At 40.4% G+C, this 21,807-nt stretch overlaps 1 protein-coding gene across 2 annotated transcripts in view; it reads left to right on the top strand.

Moving 5' to 3' along the window:
* Positions 1-21,807, top strand: part of GUCY2F (guanylate cyclase 2F, retinal) — a 106,595-nt gene that overhangs the window by 81,443 nt on the left and 3,345 nt on the right. The window contains exons 13-20 of one of the 2 annotated variants that reach the window (XM_032250865.1): positions 1,183-1,346; positions 2,125-2,317; positions 5,552-5,726; positions 9,058-9,156; positions 13,679-13,773; positions 19,776-19,866; positions 19,963-20,046; positions 20,870-20,877. In XM_032250865.1, coding sequence (XP_032106756.1) covers positions 1,183-1,346; positions 2,125-2,317; positions 5,552-5,726; positions 9,058-9,156; positions 13,679-13,773; positions 19,776-19,866; positions 19,963-20,045 — 900 coding nt within the window. In that variant the 3' untranslated portion in view covers position 20,046; positions 20,870-20,877. The remainder of the gene's footprint in view (positions 1-1,182; positions 1,347-2,124; positions 2,318-5,551; positions 5,727-9,057; positions 9,157-13,678; positions 13,774-19,775; positions 19,867-19,962; positions 20,047-20,869; positions 20,878-21,807) is intronic. The other variant, XM_032250866.1, reaches the window with a different exon arrangement.

Genomic DNA, 21,807 nt, shown 5'->3' on the forward strand with positions numbered 1-21,807 from the left:
ATAGGGGGAGGGTACATCATGAGACTTTCAAACAAGACATTGCTAGAGCTGCCCTCACTAAAATGCTTCAGTGGAAGTTTAGACTGTCTGATGACAAGGCTACTCTCCTACCTTCCTGCAGTTAATAAAACTTAAATGGGAGGAGGAGGAGAGGGAGGTTCCCTGAGTTAGGCAATAGGGGGAGCCCAAAGGACCTAAACTGGCTAGGAGGTAATCCCCAGGACTTTGGTGGATGTGCAGATATGAACCAGGCTCAGAAGGGAAACTCCTAGTGTTAGAATTGGGGCATTGGGTGCTAGGTGGAGCATGTGTGGACCAGCTATACAGAAGAGGTTCATTGGGACAGAGTCCTAGATTTCTGGTTAGCAAAACTGCCACCGATTTTTTGTTGTTGTGAACAAGGCCATGTGCATGTTGACTATAGCAGTACAGACGGGCTACCCCTCATGATTCTAATGCTATGCCTGGCTCCCTGTTACTGTAGATAGACAAGGTCCTAAAAGGAAATATTGAAAATTTGTGACATGCAGACAACTCTAAGGCATCAGGGGATAGAATGGGGGCAAAATCAGTTGAATTTTACATGACTCAGACTAACTCAAAGGACAGGTGCTAGGAGACACCACTATTCTTGGACTCCATGGTAAGAAATAGGGGTTGATGTTATCATGTGGATCTTGAGCCCTCTGTAAGAGGTCAAGGAACCTCTCACTTTTCAAAAACTGGCAACAGAGTAGCATTTGAGGATAAGGATGATTTAGCAGACTGATGATCCAGAAGAGTAAAATGGCACTTTTGGCCCTCTTACCCCTTCCCTCACACACAATTCGCCTAGGTTCAATACCAAATCCTTTGCCGTTTAAGTGGCTACTATTCATGTGATAGCATCTCAGAACTGAAGGAGCCTGCTCAGAGCACCTTTGCTCAGACTTGAAAGAACCAGAAGGGTAGGGGAAAAACTACTGGTGTGGGGGGGGTGGGAGCAGGGGTGCAGTGGCAGTGCCCTGTATATGGGTCAGGGTGACAGTGAGAGTGGGTGGTGACTTTTCCTATTTTTATCTGGGTTCACCTTTCTTGCCCTGCCATCTTAGTGAAATGGATTTGTGGTAAGGGAACCTGCTCGATCATCTCTGAGTTCGAGGAATAAGCATTTTCTGGTTTCCTTTTCTATTTTACTTCCAGTTTAAAACTTTCAATAAAGGGAAGAAGACGAATATCATTGACTCTATGCTTCGGATGTTGGAGCAATATTCTAGCAACTTGGAAGATTTGATTCGGGAGCGGACTGAAGAGCTAGAAATTGAAAAACAGAAAACGGAAAAGCTTCTGACACAGATGCTACCACCGTATGTGAGAACACCTGAGGAGTGTGAATCTCTATAACAGTGTGTTCTATTAAAAAAAAAGAAAAAAATTACCCACCAACTAACTGCTCCCTCCCCTTGTCCTGCACCCTCTCTCCTCCTAGTGGGCTTGAGTCACACCTTCAAATCAAAGTAGAATTGGAAACCAAGGGAGAAGAGCACACATTCTAATTTTCCACTACCTGTAGATCATGCTGGTCATTTAAGTTTTTGTGCCTTGGTGTTTCTGTATGTCACTTCGTGACTTTGCTACGAGGTTGACCAATTAAAAGAAAGCAGATCTTTGAGCTCCTAGAGGAAAGTAGCAAGGTCGTTTTTTCAGGTCTTTTCTCTCTTAGTTGAAAACCTTATATGTTTGCAATTTCCAAATTTTCCAGGGTACGTTCCTTATTATGTTATGACATAATCTTCTAGGAGATAATTGAGGAAACTAGCTTCATGAAAGGGCAATCATCTGGGAGCATTCCCCAGGGGGCTAAGTTAGAAGTATAGAGAGCTTAAAACACTCCACATGAAGTCACAGACCAGGTCTGTCTAGTTCTGTATTCCAGCACCTGGCACAGTTCCTGACCCATTGTAAGCACTTAATACTTATTTGTAGAATAAATTAGCAAATTAATATTTTAAGCCATGTCACACTTCCTTCCTCATCATTTATTAGCAATGATTTTTAGAGATTTATGTGGTGTATTTTTAGCAGGTGTATGTGGTATGAAGGGAGGCCAGTGTCCTCTTAGGAATAGCTATGTTTGCTTTTCAGATCAGTTGCTGAATCTCTCAAAAAGGGCTGCACAGTTGAACCTGAGGGCTTTGACCTGGTCACCTTGTACTTCAGTGACATAGTGGGCTTTACAACTATTTCAGCCATGAGTGAGCCCATTGAGGTGGTGGATCTTCTGAATGACCTGTACACACTCTTTGATGCGATAATTGGCAGTCATGATGTCTACAAGGTAGGTTATTTAGCAGAAAAATATATTCCATAGTGAAATTTTTATATGAGGCCCATCCATGTATATTCCAAAACTGAAGAATATAATTTATGGAATTTTTTTTTAGGAATAAAGATTTAAATAGTACACCCCTTCCATTGGTATGTCATTGGAAATGAAGGCCAGATAGAATGCATATAATTTCCCAGTTTACAAAATAACAACTTTCAACCCACCAAAAGATTGCCAGTCAGATTTCTTCCAAGCTTTTTTTCTAGAATGGGGACTAAGAAGACGTTGGGACCAACAGAGTTATTACATATCAGTGGCTGAGTACTCATAGTGTAGGCAGTACTATACTAGACACTGAAAGGGCTAAAGAAGAAGTATTGGTGTTTTGCCCATAGTTGGTGACTGTTACAGAGTTCATCTTGGGAAGGTTTGTGTAGATCTAATACATGCTATAAAAATTTGATCTCCTCCTTTGAGCACTGTTTTATACAGGAGGGAACCTGACATTACAGCAGGGGAAGATTAGACTTAAGGTTCTTTGTGATTGCTACAGGGTAACCGAAAGCCTGCCTATGGTCTGAGGTCTGGGGAAGCGATTAATTGTAGAGTTTTAAGCCCCTGTTCCCACCATCTCTCACTCCTTCAACCTGTGAATTTTTACTCTTTCTATTAGAGTTTGCAAAATGACTACATTGACTCATTTTGGTGCCACGCTTCCTTACCTTTGTTTATATATGTTATCTTGTCTCTAGGCAAAAAATGACTAAAAATCTCATAGCTGTGCAGGGACATTTCTATGTTGTCTGCATCATGGATACTTGTCTCACTGATGGAGAAAGATGCCCCAGGCATCCTAAACTTTAGACAGCTTTTTTGTCCCAGGACCAAAGTAGAGCTGGAGAATGAGTAGCTCCATTCATTGGATCCTTCACAGTAGTCTGAAATGTTCTAGCTCTCAAATCACACACAAGAAAGTGTGTTTATCTCAGATTAGACAGGGCCCTTTCAGGTCAGGTAGAGAGCCTCGGGGCTAAGCCAAGCCACTGAAATAGGGCTCACAAATAAACATCATACCTGTCAATCAGCAGGAGCTGCAAGCTAATCAAGAAGCACACATGGAAACCACAGTGCAGGAAAAATCCATGGAATCAGAGTACCTGTCTTAACTTGTTGAAGTCAAGAAGCCTGAAGAGAAAAACAAATCACTGAAAGCTAATTCAGTTGAAACTAAAATCAAAGATGATTCAGCGTGGGCTGTAACACAGCTACTGGTTTAATCAATCCAGCTGATTCTGTTCAGACAATTGTTGGGGTTCTTAGTAACAAGGCCATTAGATATTTTGGTAGTAATGGTTGCAGTAGGTTAATGGGCTGTTCTCAGAACAGAGCAGGGCTATACGAATCCAAAAGTGAAATTTATTTTTTCATCCCTGTTTATTAAAAACAACACAGAGCAAAGGAAATAAAAATGAACCAGCAGTAAACGATCAAACTCATTTGTATTTTCATTTCCTTTACCTGTAAAATGTGAATCACCTCCTCTGGTACTTGATAATCTGAAATGGAAGTGAGAAGGCTACTGTAGAATTATGAAGATAGTGATTCGGTTTCAGTTATTCTGCCACTATCTGCATCTCAGCTGCACGACTTTCTAAACCTCCTTTTCCCTTTCAGCATCCTTATGTTGGCTGATAAAACTCACAATTTTCCACGTCTGCACACACAAGCATGCATGCCCATGCTGCCTGCTCTTCTAATCTTCTCATCCATATCCTTAGGGACTCCTGGGTGACTGACTCATCAAAGCTAAAGGGTCGAACACTAATCTCTGATAATGTCCAGCCACTGACTTTCCCCTTCCATATAGCATTTGCATTGTAATCTTTCCTTCCTGTGTGCAGGCTGGCATGCCTATCTGAGGGCAGGGATCCTTTCCTCAAATTACACATGGTAAGGGACAACTTGGATGGAAACATGTTGAAGCAGACAGTCCTATAGATTGATAGGATCATTGTTATTGGCTATAGAAATTCATGATGAGGAGCCTATTGCTGATTGCTAAACTTCTTTCTCTGGAGCTGAATCATACCCACAGTTCCAAGGGTGGTTTCAAAATGTACTGATTTGATGATGATGATGATGATGATGATGATGGTGATAGCTTGAACTAAATATATATTATCATCCAATAGGCAGGTTTTAAATGCCTTGACATATATTAAATTATTTAGTCCTTGAAAACCCTATGAAGTTTTTACTATCATTATCACTATCTTACAGATAAGGATACTGAAGTACAGAGACATTAAGTGATTTGCCCGTGGCCACACAGTTTGTAAGCGTTGAATCTTAGATGCTAACCAAGATAGTATAACCAGAGTTTCATGTTCTTAGCTGTTGTATTCTGCAAGTGCAGTTCTCTAGGAAAACATGGGTTTAAACTGGATTCGAACTTGTAGTAGCACAGTATGACTGGCACATTTCATCAAAAGTTCTTTCAGCTTAGTTATCTTTTGGATTTACCCAAAAAGTTTCAACTTACTAGTTATCTACAAGAATGAGCACACTTCTGTGGGGAAGGTGAGGAGCGTAGGTTTGCCTTTATTTCCAAGTGTCTAGCTCTAACCATCCCCTGCAAAGCAATTGAGGGCCAGTACTGCTGCTCCTCAGGGAGGCAGCGGTAGGAGAGGAGGAGGTAACTGGTGGGAAGATTCAGTTCTCATATCCAATAGGCCTGCAAAACTAACTTCATCATGTTAGCAAGGAAAAGCAGAGGGAACAGGCTTGTTCTTCCTTTTCCTTTCTCTATATTTGCCTTAAGGCTGCCCTAGCTTATTTACCCCAAATAATCTATAGAAATGTTTGCTGGGGAGCATCATAGGCACCTTCTCCTAAGATGCTCCCCCATGGACGCCCTAGGGACAGTCCCAGAAATCTCCCCTTTCTCTTCCCCACAAATGTCTCTGAGCCTGATATTTTTCTAAGGTCAGTCATGTGCCTGTGAGATAGCTATACTTATTTCAGAATCTCTTGGTGTGGGGTCTAGACTTCAGTATTTTTAAAGCTCCTTAAGCAATTCTAACATGCAGCCAGGCTTGTGGACCATTGACAGCCCCTCTCTGCCTTTCTCACTTTACAAGAAAACCACCTGGCCTCCATCATACCCTTACAGCTCTGTGGAAAAAAAAAAAAAAAAGAAGCACAAATAAGTTGCTTGCTAATTCTGTTTTTCCTAATTCCCAGGTAGAGACCATTGGAGATGCTTACATGGTGGCCTCAGGCCTCCCAAAGAGGAATGGCAGTAGGCATGCAGCTGAGATTGCAAACATGTCCTTAGATATCCTGAGCTCTGTGGGCACTTTCAAGATGCGGCACATGCCAGAGGTGCCAGTCCGAATTCGAATTGGCCTGCACTCAGGTAATAACCAGTTAAAGCAAGAGGAAACATTCTTATACGCCTCTAGAAAGGCTAAAAAAGCAAGGGAAAAAGGTAGCTCTCTCCTGATTCCTGGCCAATGGATTATCCAGGTGTCCAGTGCTGCATCCAGTGTCCTTTATGATTACCCAAGTTTACTCTCTTTCCAGTACCTGCACTAACGCAGTGGGCAGCAGCTCCTTGTTCCAGGCACTAAACCCTTTTAGTCTACCATTTTGGTTAGAGCCAATATTTCCATCTTTGACTATGCTACAAGATCAGCAGGTATATGTTATAGTTAGGATAATTCATTTAATTAGTTAAAATCCCAACTTCTGAACTATTTTCCTTCCACATTCATTACCTGCTAGCTTCTCTTGCTTCTGTATCCACTCCCCAACTTTTCCTCTTCCTCTGCTCTTCTAGGCTGCTTTTCTTCTCTTACACTTTTCACCCCTTTCCTACCAAACTTCTTTAAAAAATGAATGACATCTACTGTGCCATTACTTCACTGTCCACTCCCTCCTTAACCCCTTTGCAATCTGACTTCAGTTCTTGCCACTTTCCCCAGTCCAGCATCTGGCATTCATGACAAGCCTCCCTAAAACGTTCCTTAACTGGCTTTTAAAACATGCTCCTTACTTTGTGAATGCCTCTTTTCATTTTATTTAATGGTTGTCTTGACTCTTCCTGTTGTCTAACATTTTCTGTAAAGCTCTCCGTCTCGTGATCTCTTTGCTGTCTGCATGTCTCACTTCTAATTTATTACTCAACCCACAGCAATCGTTCATTGTCTGATCATTCCTTTTGTCTCTATTTGTCCCTTATATTGGTATTCCCCAATGTCATGTCATGATTCACTGTTTTTCTCCTCCTACGTACTCTCATAGGTGATCTCATTCATGTCTGTGGTTTAACTACCTCTTGTATGCTGATGACTTCCAACTCTACAGCTTTAGTGCAGTCTTCTCCCTTAAGCTTCAGCCTTATATATCAAACTTCCTGCTGATATATCCACCTCTGAATGTTCCATATGGACCTTAGGCTTGACACATCTAAAACAGAATATTTGTTACCCATACAAACTTCCTGTTATTCTTATATTTATTCTCTATTTCAGTTGATGGTACCACCATGGACCTAGTTACTCCAGTTAGTCTTGGGAGTCATACTCTTTGACTTTTCCCTTACTCTGACCTTTAACATTCAACTAATTACTAAGGCTTGAACACTTTACCTTTTAAATATTTATTGATCTCTCTTGTCTCTTATTCATTCTCACAACCCAAGCCCAGGACACCACATCTCTTGCCTGGATCACTGCATTACCATCTTCTTGCTCTTGCCTCTTACCATCCATGTTTCTCATAGTCATCAGAGTAATCTGTGTTTCCTTGTCTGTCCTTTCATTAGACTTTAAGCTCCTTAGTGGCAGGAACCATATCTTACTCATGTTTATATAGCACATAGCAGGTGTTTGATTTTTTCTTTTAGAGAAAAGCCCTCATCTGTCATTTGTGCTTCAGTTTCACATTTCCAACTCCCTTCAGTGTACCTCTTCTTGAAGGATTCACCATTATTTCAAATTTAACATATTTTAAACTTCAAGTCATCTTTTCCCACAAATCAGCATAAACTCACAAGCCCATGCCAATTTTCTCATGGTTGTCAATCAGAGAGCCAACAAGTCTGTTGGTTCTTTTATGTCTCTCTTATTATTTCTTCATGGCCATCCACTCCCTATCATTACCTCCTTCTCAGTACCTTGTGCTTGGATTACTGCAGCAGCCATCTAAAGGGTTTCCATGGTTTTATTTTTCCCCTTTCAATGCATTTTATACACTGATCTGAAAAAAAAAAAGATCATGTAATTCCTTCCTCAATATTCTCTAGTGGTTTAAGATTCTCCATCTTGTACAACCCACTTAATCCAACCTTGTCTCCAGTTTCTCCCCAGCCATGTGAACTAGGCAGACTGTTCACTTTAAGAGCTTTCCTAAATTCCATGTTCAATCCCAACCACAAGACTTTGATTTATGTCCCTTTTCAACTATTCAAATTCGACTCACCCATCAAGACCTAGATTAAATCCTGCCTTCTCCAATGGACGCTTCTTGATTGTGGAAGGTCCTAATAAGCACCTCCTCCCATTTTCTAAATTATTATAGCACTTCTGTGTGTGCTATTTATCTTGCCTCAGCCATATGTTGTCTTGGGTTACTGCTTAATTGCTTCCTCTTTGATAGTATCTTCTTTTCAATTAGAGTATAAATTCCTGGAGAACTAAGACCGTGTGTTAAATTTACTTTTTTTCCCCTTGGTGCCTAGCTCAGTGCTCAGTTGATGCTTCTGAATGAGCGAGAAGTGAATTAAAATGAGAAATATAAGTTTTATATTTCTTGTTTATTTTTATTTACAGCAGAAAACAGCTTTTGAAGCAAAACACTTGCTTTCTTTAACTGAGGAAACAGCAAAAAGATAGTTCTGAAAATTAACTGTAAAAACAGAGCAGAAGGCCAGGCACAATGGCTCACGCCTGTAATCCCAGTACTTTGGGAGGCTGAGATGGGAGAATCACTTGAGTTCAGGAGTTCAATACCAGCCTGGGCAATATAGTGAGACTCCCATCTCTTTTTAGAGAAAAAAAAATCAGAGCAGAAACCAGAAAGGTTAAGGTGAAGAACTTTCTGGATAGTCCCAAACTGACTTTTCAGTATAGCTGCTGAAGTTTTCTCAATTACCTTGAACACGTAAAACAGTCATATTAAAATGTAAGAACAAAAAATTTCTAAAAGCAAAATGTTCTTTGATTATTTATACATACTGCTTTTCCATGCCCTAACACAGATAACTGACAGTCAACTGTATTTGTTTTCAGATTTTTTGAAATGTTTTAGAATAATTATCTTTATAGACACAGTTTGGGAGCCAGATAAAGTCATGAAAACCTTTCTTCCAATCTTAAGGCACAAGAAAGAGTCCCATTTTTTTCCTTACAGCAAACATGTTTGGGCCCTGAGTCCCTGCCCAGGCTTTTCTGGTTTGGGTTTGATACTTATTTGTCCCTGTTGACAAATATAAGCACCTCTGGTGTAACTGTTACTTGGAGCAAGATATAAATGAGAAGCATAGTCATGTCTGCATTGTTATTAATTTGCTTTCTTGTGGGGCAAATAGTTCATTACTCATTATATCTGCCTTCAGATTCCCAGAGCTATATGATGACAACTTTTATTCTTTTACAAAGATATATTCCTTCCTCTTTGCAGCATTCCTCTATTAGCATTAGGTGCATACCTATTGACTGTAATTTCAACCCCCTACTACTCTATAGGGCCGGTTGTTGCTGGAGTGGTGGGCCTCACCATGCCCAGATACTGCTTGTTTGGAGACACTGTGAACACAGCTTCTCGGATGGAATCAACAGGCTTACGTGAGTACCTAACAGAGGGATGGATAGAATGGCACCATCCTACTATTGAGAAGGTGATTCTTCTTCAGAGAGGTGAAAGAGAGCAGGATACTTAATGTTTTAATGTTTTAAAGAAAAATAAAACATAATTTGAGAAGATTAGTGCGATTTATCACACATTTTCCTGGTCTCTAATGGCAAACCAGTAGGGGGTGATGTTGGACTGAACATGTACCTTTCTTGTTCTAGAAATGAAGCTGTAGCTTAGTGATACCGAAACAGCCAGTCAATTTGAAAAAAACAACTAAAATAATATTTTGGGTAAAGAAAAAAATTGGCTGGGCTTGTGGGTTTGTGAGAGTCATGTTGAGAAAAGAACTACAGAAGGGACTGACATTCTCCATTTTCAACTAGTGTGTGAAGACACACTGAAGCCAGCTGCCTCCCAGTTGGCTGCTGTTTGCTGTTGCAGTCCCCTTTTTGAACCACTTAGGACCCCAGTAGTTCTGGCTTCATCAAATAGCCCTATAGAACTTAGCTAGCAATAATCCCTCAATCCAAGGAACTTGGAATTCTAAAATAATTTATTGCAACTTCCCTGTATATAAATCCCTTAGCTTCTATCAAAATACACATAGTATCAGAGATACCATTTATTCTCTGCTTCTTTGGGAAGAAAACTATACAAACTATATGCCATTTGTCTGTTATTTGTAAGATGCTGGCTCAACTCTTTCTTGGTTATTTACTGCCACTACAGAATCACAATGTGCCTTTTGCTTATATCATGGTTGAGCAAAGCATTTTTTAATGCTATTATAGGAAAAACATAGAGAATTACATTAAATTCTATGTGTGGTTTTCATGGATTTTACACCAAAAGAAGGGAAAAAACCACTTAAGCCCTTAGAAGCTCTGGCTCTGGCAAGATAAGTTCTTCCCAAACTTCAGCAATAAACTCAAACTAGTCCCTGATGTTATGGTGGCCTGTATCACAGTGGGTGGTGCCCTGTCTGACCCCACTCCCCATCACTCATGTGTAGAAACAGGCTTACACAATGGGTCCAGTCTTAGTCAATCTAGCCTGTGCAGCCATGATTAAGGAGGCAGTATGGAACTTAGAAGCTGTTGTCAGAATAAATTTTCTGACATCTGGTAAAGTCTTCAAACTCCTTAGATATGGCAGAGGCCATGGAAGTAGTCATCCAGGAATTGCTGCATGAATATGACTTTGCATATGACTTTGCTCTTGGAGTGCAACCCAAGATGAAGTGAAATTGATCATGGAACTGCAATGCAGATTTGGCACTGTACTCTGGACTGATATAAGCTTGTAGAAGGCTGAAGTCATATTCTGATCTGAACCAGGAAAGACTCCACACATTTCACATTGGAAATACAAAGTTGAGAGCAGAAATTGAATTTTGAGATTTAGACAGCACCTTGTCCAATGATCAGCTAGGAAGAAAACAATATAGTGAATCACCCACAGCAAGTGTTTATTAAGCATTGACTGTGCAAGGAAGTTATTGTGAAGCATACAAAGAAGTGCACACACATTATCTCTGTGCTAAAGGAGCTGGTTTATGTACTTTTCTAAAAGCTAATGACTATGACCCAAATATGACATTAAATTCTACAATGAATGGAGATCTGTAGAGAGGTAGCCTCTCTTCACATTGGATATGAAATCAGGACATGTCACAAGTCTATTAATTAAAAAATTATTTCATAAATATCTCCTTTGTGCTCATTTGAAACCACTGAGACTCTGGAATGGAAGTGACTCGTGATCCAGCACTGGAGTGATTCTCCTTACCATGCAAGTGGATGGTGGCTGGAATGATCTATCTCTCTTTTAAGCTGTGTGTTCCTTATCATCAGGATTATGCTACTGAAAGGCTCCCTGAAGACTAGGTATTTGTGAGATGCACATGTAGGACTGGCTAGGAATATACTGGCTGGGCATGTGTATTTTAGAAAGAGTACAACCCTTTTTGAGTAAGGGCTTTGGGTGACCATGAGTTAATGAGGAAGACAGAAACAAACAACAGTACTGAGCTATCGAGAGAAACAAAGTCAGTGTGAGTATACACAGAAGAAACTTCTTGCAGTTCTCTGCAGCCATTCCTTCCTACTCAGGTTGTAATCAGCATTAAAAAAAAAGATTTTCTCAAGCATATGTGAAAATTAGTCTTGGACTTTATTTAAGACTCAGCCTCAACAAGCTCTCACTTCATAGGGTGACAGTTTTTAGAAAGGTCGAGGATCTTACCTGAGTTAATAAGTGATTATTCTTCATCAAATAATTACTCTTAGGTTCTAAAGAGAATTTTAATGTGGTAGTTCCCCATGTAGACCTCTTATTCCAGATTGAGATAATTGGTTGGAAAATAGGACATTCATGTGTGTATACAGCTAGGTGCCTTCACCCAAAGATCAGCTATAAATGTACAGTCTTTAAAAAATATTTGTTGAAAGAGTTATTGTGATATTTCTCATTGATGTTTTATTTTTAAGTACAGTAATATTGAGATACAGTTGTAATAATGGATATGGAAAAGACATCCTTTAGCCTCTTAAGATATGTAAAAACCACCTTAAACTTCATATGGAACCAAAAGAGAGCCTGCATAGCCAAGTCAGTTCTAAGCAAAAAGAACAAAGCTGGAGGCATCACACTATCTGACTTCAAACTATACTACAAGGCTACAGTAATCAAAACAGCATGATACTAGTACCAAAACAGAGACATAGGCCAATGGAACAGAACAGAGGCCTCGGAGGCAACACCACACATCTACAACCATCTGATCTTTGACAAACCTGACAAAAACAAGCAATGGGGAAAGGATTCCCTGCTTAATAAATGGTGTTGGGAAAACTGGCTAGCCATGTGCAGAAAGCAGAAACTGGACCCCTTCCTGATACCTTACACTAAAATTAACTCCAGATGGATTAAAGACTTAAACATAAGACCTAACACCATAAAAATCCTAGAAGAAAATCTAGGCAAAACCATTCAGGACATAGGCATAGACAAGGACTTCATGACAAAAACACCAAAAGCATTGGCAATAAAAGCCAAAATAGACAAATGGGACCTAATCAAACTCCAGAGCTTCTTCACAGCAAAAGAAACACTCATTAGAGTCAATTGGCAACCAACAGAATGGGAAAAAATTTTTGCAATCTACAAATCCGACAAAGGGCTATTATCCAGAATCTACAAAGAACTAAAACAGATTTACAGGAAAAAAACAAACAAACCCATTCAAAAGTGGGCGAAGGATATGAACAGACACTTTACAAAAGAAGACATATATGAGGCCAACAGACATATGAAAAAATGCTCATCATCACTGGTCATTAGATAAATGTAAATCAAAACTACATTGAGATACCATCTCACGCCAGTTAGAATGGCAATCATTAAAAAATCTGGAGACAACAGATGCTGGAGAGGATGTGGAGAAATAAGAACACTTTTACACTGTTGGTGGGAGTGTAAATTAGTTCAAGCATTGTGGAAGACAGTGTGGCGATTCCTCAAGGACCTAGAAATAGAAATTTCATTTGACCCAGCAATCCCATTACTGGGTATATATCCAAAGGATTATAAATCGTTCTACTATAAGGATACGTGCACACGAATGTTCATTGCAGCACTGTTTACAATAGCAAAGACTTGGAACCAACCCAAATGCCCACTGATGATAGACTGGACAGGGAAAATGTGGCATATATACACCATGGAATACTATGCAGCCATAAAAAACGATGAGTTCGTGTCCTTTGTAGGGACATGGATGAACCTGGAAGCCATCATTCTCAGCAAGCTGACACAGGAACAGAAAATCAAACACCACATGTTCTCACTCATAGGTGGGTGTTGAACAATGAGAACACATGAACACAGGGAGGGGAGCATCACACACTGGGATCTGTCGGGGGGAAATAGGGGAGGGACAGGCAGGGGGTGGGGAGTTGGGGAGAGAGAGCATGGGGGAGATATGCCTGATACAGGTGATGGGGAAGAAGGCAGCAAATCACACTGCCATGTGTGTACCTATGCAACAATCTTGCATGTTCTTCACATGTACCCCAAAACCTAAAATGCCATTAAAAATTTTTTAAAAAAAGATATGTAAAGTGTGAGAGTTCAGCCATAGCAGCACCCTGTGAAATAAGCTGCTGAAGTCAAACTTTCTTCAAATGAGGTCACGTTTCAGCTGAGGGCACAGTGGAGGCTGGTTCCTCCATCTCAACCTTTGAGTTAAATTAACACCTTTCTATTGCATGGCCTTTCATCTGAGATTGTTTCTAGGAGGCTGATAGGTGCTACAATGAATGCCTTATTTGGTCCTGGTGAGGAAAGCCATGACTCCCCGTCCTCCTCCTGTGAAACCCTAAGTAAACCTCTCTCAGGACATTGCTAATGGTCCAGTTCATTTACAAGTGAAGACATTTATTACATTGATATTTTCTTTTTAATTTTACCAATGAGAAAGGAGCCAAAATTATGTATCTCTTTCTTTTACAGCTTACCGCATTCATGTCAGTCTTAGCACTGTTACAATTCTTCGAAATCTGAGTGAGGGCTATGAAGTGGAACTTCGAGGAAGAACAGAGCTCAAGGTATAAGGTCATTTTATTTTTTGAGCCAGAGAACTTGGAAACATCTACTTCTGGAGAGGTCATTGTCTGTTGAAAGAGTTTACCTGGGAGTCTGAAACTCAGAACTACAATTTGGACAGAATCTTCAGCCCCATTTGGGGTTCCCAAAAGATTGTTCTATTTCGCTTCAGTTTTCTTCTCTTTAAAATATGGGCATAGTGGGGAGGAATATTGAGATTCCTTCTGCATTTTTCAGACTGTAGATTGTATCTTTCTCTCTTAAAGAACTGCATAGAATTTGGCTTTCCAATGAGCTGCACTATTATTCACATTTTCAAACCTACATTTTTTTCCACTCTTTGGCAGTGCAAGACATTGTTCAATAAGCCACAGTATTTGAGAATTTGGATTTTCTACTCAATTTTTCAGTGACCACCCTTCCTGGGTGGAAGGTACCCATTGGCACACTATTTATAGAGTGACTTTTTCTTTCCCTAAGAAACCAGGAGGAACAAAGTCAGTTTATATGACAGGCAAACACTTTGTAACACCTTTTTCCCTGTTAGAGTTGTTATTTGACCTGAGATACAGGATTAGGATAATTTTAGTTTTCTTTTCTTTCTTTCTTTCTTTCTTTCTTTCTTTCTTTCTTTCTTTCTTTTTCTTGCCATTTCCACTACATTCTATTTATTTATTTCTGAATGACCCCAAGACCACTGGCTGACCCAGTTGTAAGATACCTCAGTTGTCTAATAATCTGACCCCCTCATTTTCAGATGAAGATCCAAGGCCCAGAGAGGTGAAGTAGTTTGAGCAGGGTCACACAGTCAACTAATAGCAGAATCAGGTCAAGACTCAGGAAGTCTGACTTCCTTTTTAGTGACCTTTTCACGACACCATGCTGGTTGAAGATGATTTTCTTAGTGATTACTGTCGTGCAAAGCAAGAGCAGGGCACTAAGTGATACACAATTAGCTTCTGACTTTGGCATTCCTTTTCTAAATGGTGGCAAGTTACATGTAGCTATAGTTTAGACATTAAAGTTTGGAAGGTCTAATTCTAGTTGATAACTTCCTCTTATGGCTAGTCCTAGTTTTTTCCTTCCAATAGGTCATTAGTGTCTTTCAGTAGGTTGGATGTCTCACTTAGAAGGAGACAGAGGCTCCTTTCCCACCTCTTGCAGAGAACTTAGACAGTGAAATGACAGGGACAGGGATATTACCTGAACAACGAATCTAATTGTCCAAAACTTTTGTGTTCCCTCTATACATTCTGTCGTTTTTCAGCAAAGAAGACTTTTTCTTCTGTATTGCTGGGCAGAGATTCCTCATTTAAAAGCTTAAGAGCTGCCACTTTTGAAACTGAAAAATGAAAATGTGTTCCTGCCCCTATGGTTTTTATTGTTCCACAAATTCAATGCAGGAGACTCACTCCTTTGGGTGTTTCAAGTATAAAACCAGGACTCACTTCAAAAGTGCCCTTTGCAGCGTCATGGTTTCCCCAATCCCAGGAAATTTGGAAACATTTTGCAGCAAGTTGGAAGAAGAGCCTTTCCCTGATGCCACGTTGGGCGTGGGTTATTGTGGTGGCAGGGTCCTTATGAGGAGGAGATATTAAGAGGGAAGAGAAGAGGGAGCCTCAGAGGAAAGGAAGGGGCAATGAGAAGAAGGAAGAGGACAGGAAGTAAGGCCCAAGGAAAAGTCAGGAGAGGAGGAGAGATCCTTTCTATGTCTGTACCCTCTACCTCCCCACCAGAAGCAGGTGTTGTACATTGCATCATAGTGGTTGAGGGACATGCGGTTTCTGGTCCACTGGAGACATGCAATATACTCCCAATAAGACCATGTCACCAGCATACTTCAGAAATTCTGATTCAACATTTTCACTCTCATCTACTCTGTGCTACTGGAAGCAAGAGTTGCTCCAGTACATGGGGCAGAAAGATCACATTTGATGGCGAGCCAGGTGTGATTTCACTGTTGATGGATAGAAATGTCTTTTTCTTCCAGCTGGCTGATGCTTGAAATTCCTCCATTACAGCCTTTTCTCTAGGGCTCAAGGTTTGTATCCAGTAAGAACATTTTTCCCTCCATCCCATCTCCTTCACTGGGGTGATGACACTTTATGTTGTTTCCCTTAGTCAAATAAAAAACATGGATTAATTGGGTGAGAGAGGAGAACATAGGGCAGTTGATTAATTGACTGGGTTGAGGTTACAAAGAAAGAGACTGAAGTGAGGAAGCTGAAGCAGCTTGTGGGAGGGCTCATTCAGAGATGAGAAGCTTGGCCTCTTTGGTCCACTGCCCATTGCCCACTTCAACCCCCTCTTGTAGTATATTGGCAGCAAATTATCAATGCCTAACTGGCCAGTTCTGCTTTTACAATATTTCTCTCCTGATGTGCTAGTGATGTTACTGTATTACTTCTTCTCATACATGAATCCTGTTTCAGTCACTGTTTTCTTGACAAGTGTGGAGCTCCTTACAGAGATTTTTGTATATATTTAGGCTTATTAGCTGTATTTACCATAAACTTTTAGGTAGATTTACATTCTGGGGAGGCTTTTTCAAATGATTGCTCTTCAGCCAGTTTATGTTGTTGTTGCCAGAGGCGGACATTTAAAAAATATTTCATAATTTTTTATTGTAAACTGACAATTTATAATTGTATATTTTATGGGGTACAAAGTAATGTTATGGTTTACTAATATAACGTGGAATAACTCAATCTAACTAGTTAACATATCCATCAGCTCAAATACTTAAAGTTTTACTTTGTGGTGAGAACATTTGAAATGTATTGGCTTAGTGATTTTGAAATGTACAATATTGTTAACTATATTCACCATGCTATGCAATAGAGCTGAAAAAATCACACATGTTCCTCCTAACTGAACAGATTTTGTGTTCTTACACCATCACCTCTTCATTTCACCCACTTTTGGCTTCTGTAACCACCATTCTACCCTGCGCTTCTATGAGTTCAATTGTTTTAGATTTGACATATAAGTGAGAACATGTAGTATTTGCCTTTCTGTGCCTGGCTTATTTCACTTACCAAATATTCTTCAATTCCATTCACATTGTCACAAGTGATAGAATTTCTTTCTTTTTAAAGGCTGAATAGTATTCCATTGTGTGTATATACAACATTTTGTTATCCACTCATCTGTTGATAAACAATTAGGTTGATTCCAGTACTTGGCTATTGTGCCTAGTGCTGCAATGAACATAGCGGTGCAGATATCTTTTTGACAAACTGATTCCAATACTTTGAGTAAATACCCAGAAGTGGAATTACTAAATCATATTGTATTTCTACTTTAACTTTGGAGGAATCTCCATGCTGTTTTCCATAATGGCTGTACTAATTTACATTCTAGAGGTGGGCACTTTCTGAACTTGTCTTTGAATTCTGGCATTAAACAATATTTGGTTCTCAGGCTGCTAAGCATTAGTATTTATTTTATTTTCCCCAGTCTTTTCCACTCATACTGCAACCCCTAGCTACACACACAAGCAGTTGTGTGTGCATATGAGCACACACATGCACACACACCAGCAAATGAAATAAGAAATAGCGAGATCGTATTGACAGGTCCATGAATGTCAGAAAGTTTGGCCTCAAATTCTTGCCCCATCACTGACTTAATGTCTGACATGAGACAAATAATTTTATTCTCCCTCCATGCTTTTGTTTGTCCACATAGAGGGCTCATCTGATTTGTGGTTATCAGGAAGCTCATTGATCTCACACACTTCGAATTTCCCAATAGTTGCTTTTTGGCCTCTTGATCTGCCTTTTGACTCCAGTATGTTGGAGAAGCTTTGTGGTATGGAAGGAACAGTATTTCAAATTTGTAGTCTAGTAGAGCTGGGTTCAAGTCCCAGCTGTGTCTGCTTATTGACAAGTCATTTAATCTCCAGGAACCTCAGTGTTCCCATTCACAGAATGAGATTAATAATCAACCTACATTTCAGATTTTTGTGAGGATTAAATAAGACAGGAGATACCAAAATGTCTTATAAGTGTCTTGGCAAAGTAAGATGCTATTATTTGGGGTATCTCTGGGACTGCTTACGAATTGATATTGGGTCAAAGAGTTTGCTTCAGGCTTTAGTTGTTGCCATACTTGTTTTCCTTCTTTCTCTCCCTTTAGCAAAATTGTGGAAGTCAGGCAGGTAAACAGAGAGCTAGGATTCTAAGAATTCTTTTGGATGGGCTCCAAAACCTCAGAAAGCCCCTGCATACTCTTTGCTTTGGAAGCTTTCCTGAGTCCATAACACTTCCATCCTCTTTTGCAACCATTAGTTTTGGCATCCCAGTGTGTCCCAAGACCCATCCAAATCTCTGGAAAATCCTGGCATCTACAAAGCTCCTTTGGGGATTGGCATGCTCTGCTGATAGCCTCTAAATCTCAAGCCAAACAGTCAAATATGGCTGAGGGTGGGGGGCCCTTGAGTTTGAACTTTAATGGTATGTTTTTACAAAATGAGATCTAATGGCACCTTGAGTATTCCAAGTGCACAAGGGTTGAGAGTTCTAATTAATGAAACAGTCTGATTATTTACAGGGCAACTCTCTGTATAAGACACTGCACTAGGTTCTGTGTAAAAAGAAAAAGCTTTGGAACCAGAGGAGTTGGACTTAGTGTGTTTAGAACCTAAAACATGGCCTAATGGTTGTGTTTAACTGTACTGTGAGCCCCTTAAGGACACAGCCATCTCTGTATTCCCAGTCCTAGTATAGGAGGAGAGGAATAAATGCAAGAATGAGTGATGGAATATGTTTTCAAGTTGTTTACCTCTTCTGAAAACAGAGTGGGCTCAAATATTTCAATTATTTGAATAATCTGAGGCTTAGGGAGAATCTGCTGCCAGTTAATGGAGGTTGGACTTTAGTGGTATGCTCTTTCTACTTGCCTCATAGGAGGCTTGTTTAAGCCTTGAATCAAATATTTGCAAAATGCTTTGAGAGTCTCAAATTAAACGTGCTCATTATTATGGTTGTTGTCATTATTATTAAGGGACAAATATATGTGATATAAAATAGGAAACAGTGGATTAATATTTAAAGGGGGCAAATCTAATTGGAGTTTTTAAGTTAAACAATTTAGAACTGCTCCAAATGAGAGCTGCTGAGCGTGAGACCATATTTCAGATTAATGAGTTGGAAACACATCCCATTACTTTTCTCAGTCTTGGTAAACACATTTTTTTCTTATGGATTAGAGGAAATGAGAGAACAGATGAAAGAGAATGGAAAGGAGAGAGAAGCATATTGAGAGGAAGGTTTATTGAAAAGAGAGGAAAGCAAAACAGAGGCAGAAATTTCGGCTTTTCTGAGCTCATCACTCAGGACCTGGGGTGACTAGCTTGAGTTTATACTCCTTTACGCTTCTCAGACCTATGGTTCTTGTCAACCAAGTAACTGAGCTATAGATGGAGGCCAACTTGGGGTCTTACCCTACCTGTAAGAGTCCCTTGGCTGGAAGAAAAGAACACTGCAGAAATGTAGACCTCTCAAAACAGCCAGGATAATTTAGGCTTAAAATTTAACAGGCTGTTTTCCATTTTTCCTCTCTTTTTGGGTTTTATGAGAGCCACTGAATGACCGGGTAAGGAGCTAGGTAGAATCTGAATATATGCACTCTAGATACAAAAGACCATGCCTTGGCTAATGCCAAAAGATCAGGGCACAAATGGTAAACGAAATCTTTAATTGAGCATCCAGACATTTTGGTTACTGTTAAGCCAAACATCCATACATTCCCAATGATGAAGCTGTATGGTGGCAGTAGACAAAACATTCCCAATGATGAAGCTGTATGGTGGCAGTAGACAAAACATCTGGATCACAGCTTGATATGGTGTTCACTTTTCATTTGGCTATTCTGGTATAGCCCCATAGAGAGGAAGACCCCAGAGTATGGTGAGGCAATTTCTGAGCCAACCTGAATGCTTGCATCCTTTTGGAAAATCGATTATAGCATGCTTAAGATTTTTCATGTTTTCTATAATAAGGGCAAAGGCACAGAGGAGACATTCTGGCTGATTGGGAAAAAAGGCTTCACAAAGCCCCTTCCTGTGCCCCCACCAGTGGGCAAAGATGGGTAAGTGGAGTTCACATTTAACTAGAGTCTTTCTATGCCATACTCTGCCACACTTTCTTCACTACCTATTTTGATGTCTCCCCTGCCCTACAGGCAAGTGGGCCATGGCCTGCAACCAGTGGAGATTGCAGCCTTCCAAAGAAGAAAAGCAGAAAGACAGTTGGTGAGAAACAAGCCATAAGGTAATGGCCAGGAGGAAAACAGAGCACAGCAGCTTGCCAAATTTTCAAATCTGGGGCTTCCTTTGGCATGCGTGCCAGTGTCAGCCTACACTCTGTTGGCATAGTGTGATGGAGCTGGAGAATTTCCAAGCTCTACTAAAATGGATGAAAACCTTGTTGTATGGAGGCCTGCTGCAGAGTGAGCTGCACCTGAGGGAAATTGTCTGCCCTGGCCTGAGTGAGACCCTTGCCTCTTGCCCTGATGACATACCTGTATTTGAATGTTAACAAGTCTGGCCTTGCTCTCTAGTTCTCAGGCAGGTACACCTGTCTCTTTTATTGATGAGCACCTGGGCCACATGGTGAGCCATATCAGGTCTTTAGAAACTTACATCTGTCTAGGCAATAGGAATATGACCACCTGCTATTCCTGGGATCTTTTGGCAAGACCGTCTTGGAGAGGATGTTTATGTCATTTCCTCCAGAGGCACTGTCTGATCCCTTTCAAGGTTGGCCTTGCCAACCAAAATAAGAGTGGCTACTCTTTGACTGCCTGGTTTGTATTCGGGACAATTTCTCCCATCCTTCCTCCACTCCTAGGATAGTATAAATCTGAAGCAGCAGCAACCACCTAATTGTCAAGAATATGGCTAAATTGTCCACATATTTAGCCATATTTATCTCTGAGGAATTCATTGTGTTCTTGGGCTCTTCTCAGTATCTCTTCTTTATTTTGCTTGCTTTTTTTTTTCTTTTTTAAAATATTGCTTTCTTATTCTCTCTTCAATGGAAACTTTGACCTGGAATCACTTTTCTCCCCCCACATCTCCTTGGAAATCACAAGATTCTAAGGTAAACATTAAGGCATCTCCACGTACTCCTGCTCCCTTGTTCTCTAACATGTCCCAGAATAATCACATTTCAAGCAGCAACTACCAAAGGCATCCACATCCGTTCATATTCTCCTACTGGTCTCTGATGACTTTGTCGATTCTTTGTGACTGTTTCCGTCCTAAGGAAACCTATTGCATTTTCATTTCTGCAACAATCACAGGTAGGCTGAACTAGTCATAAACATTTATGCATCAAAAAGGCTTCTGTATTAAGTATGTGGCTCTTCTGCAGCCTCCTGCATCACCCTCTGATTCCCTGACACCTAGGGCCAGGGTTTGTTCTGCAGTCTTCCAGTTTCCAGAAACATTCTTTCCTGTGAGTAGGGAAACACAGGAACAACCTTTGACACAGAAACACACACAGATCCAGACACATACTCTTTAGCCTGCCTCTCTCTCTCTCTCTCTTTCTCTCTCCCTTTCTCTCTCTCTCTCTCTCTCTGTCTGCAGGAAAGGAAAGTGGTTGGAAGCTCTTGAAGGATTTATCCCTTTGGAAGGGTAGTGTGACATTGTAGGCACTGTACAAGAACCCATTCATTCCTAAGAATGTGTTGGAGATTGCAGCAGAAAAGACTGCAACTGACTTACCATCATTGGCTATGTGCTTGGTAGTGCTTTCCTGACATGCAGATGAATGTTGCTTAGGTCATTTGTAAATTCACTAATCTGGACCTTCTTGACAGAGGGCCAGCTTCTGTGTACTGTAGATATATGGAGCAGATTGAAGCCACTGGCTCAAGAGAGGATTCTACCTCTGGTCCTGGCCTTGTTAACACATGTGCTTCAATCAGCATGTTAATTGACCACATGGCCTTGGTGGCCTATATAAATCACAAAAATCCCCAAGAAAGGCACCCCTGACAAACTTCACAAGGCTTGTCCTAAATCC

This window comes from Sapajus apella, unplaced genomic scaffold (assembly GCF_009761245.1).
Source record: "Sapajus apella isolate SASKATOON/1434 unplaced genomic scaffold, GSC_monkey_1.0 scaffold73, whole genome shotgun sequence".
NCBI classification, from domain to species: domain Eukaryota; kingdom Metazoa; phylum Chordata; class Mammalia; order Primates; family Cebidae; genus Sapajus; species Sapajus apella.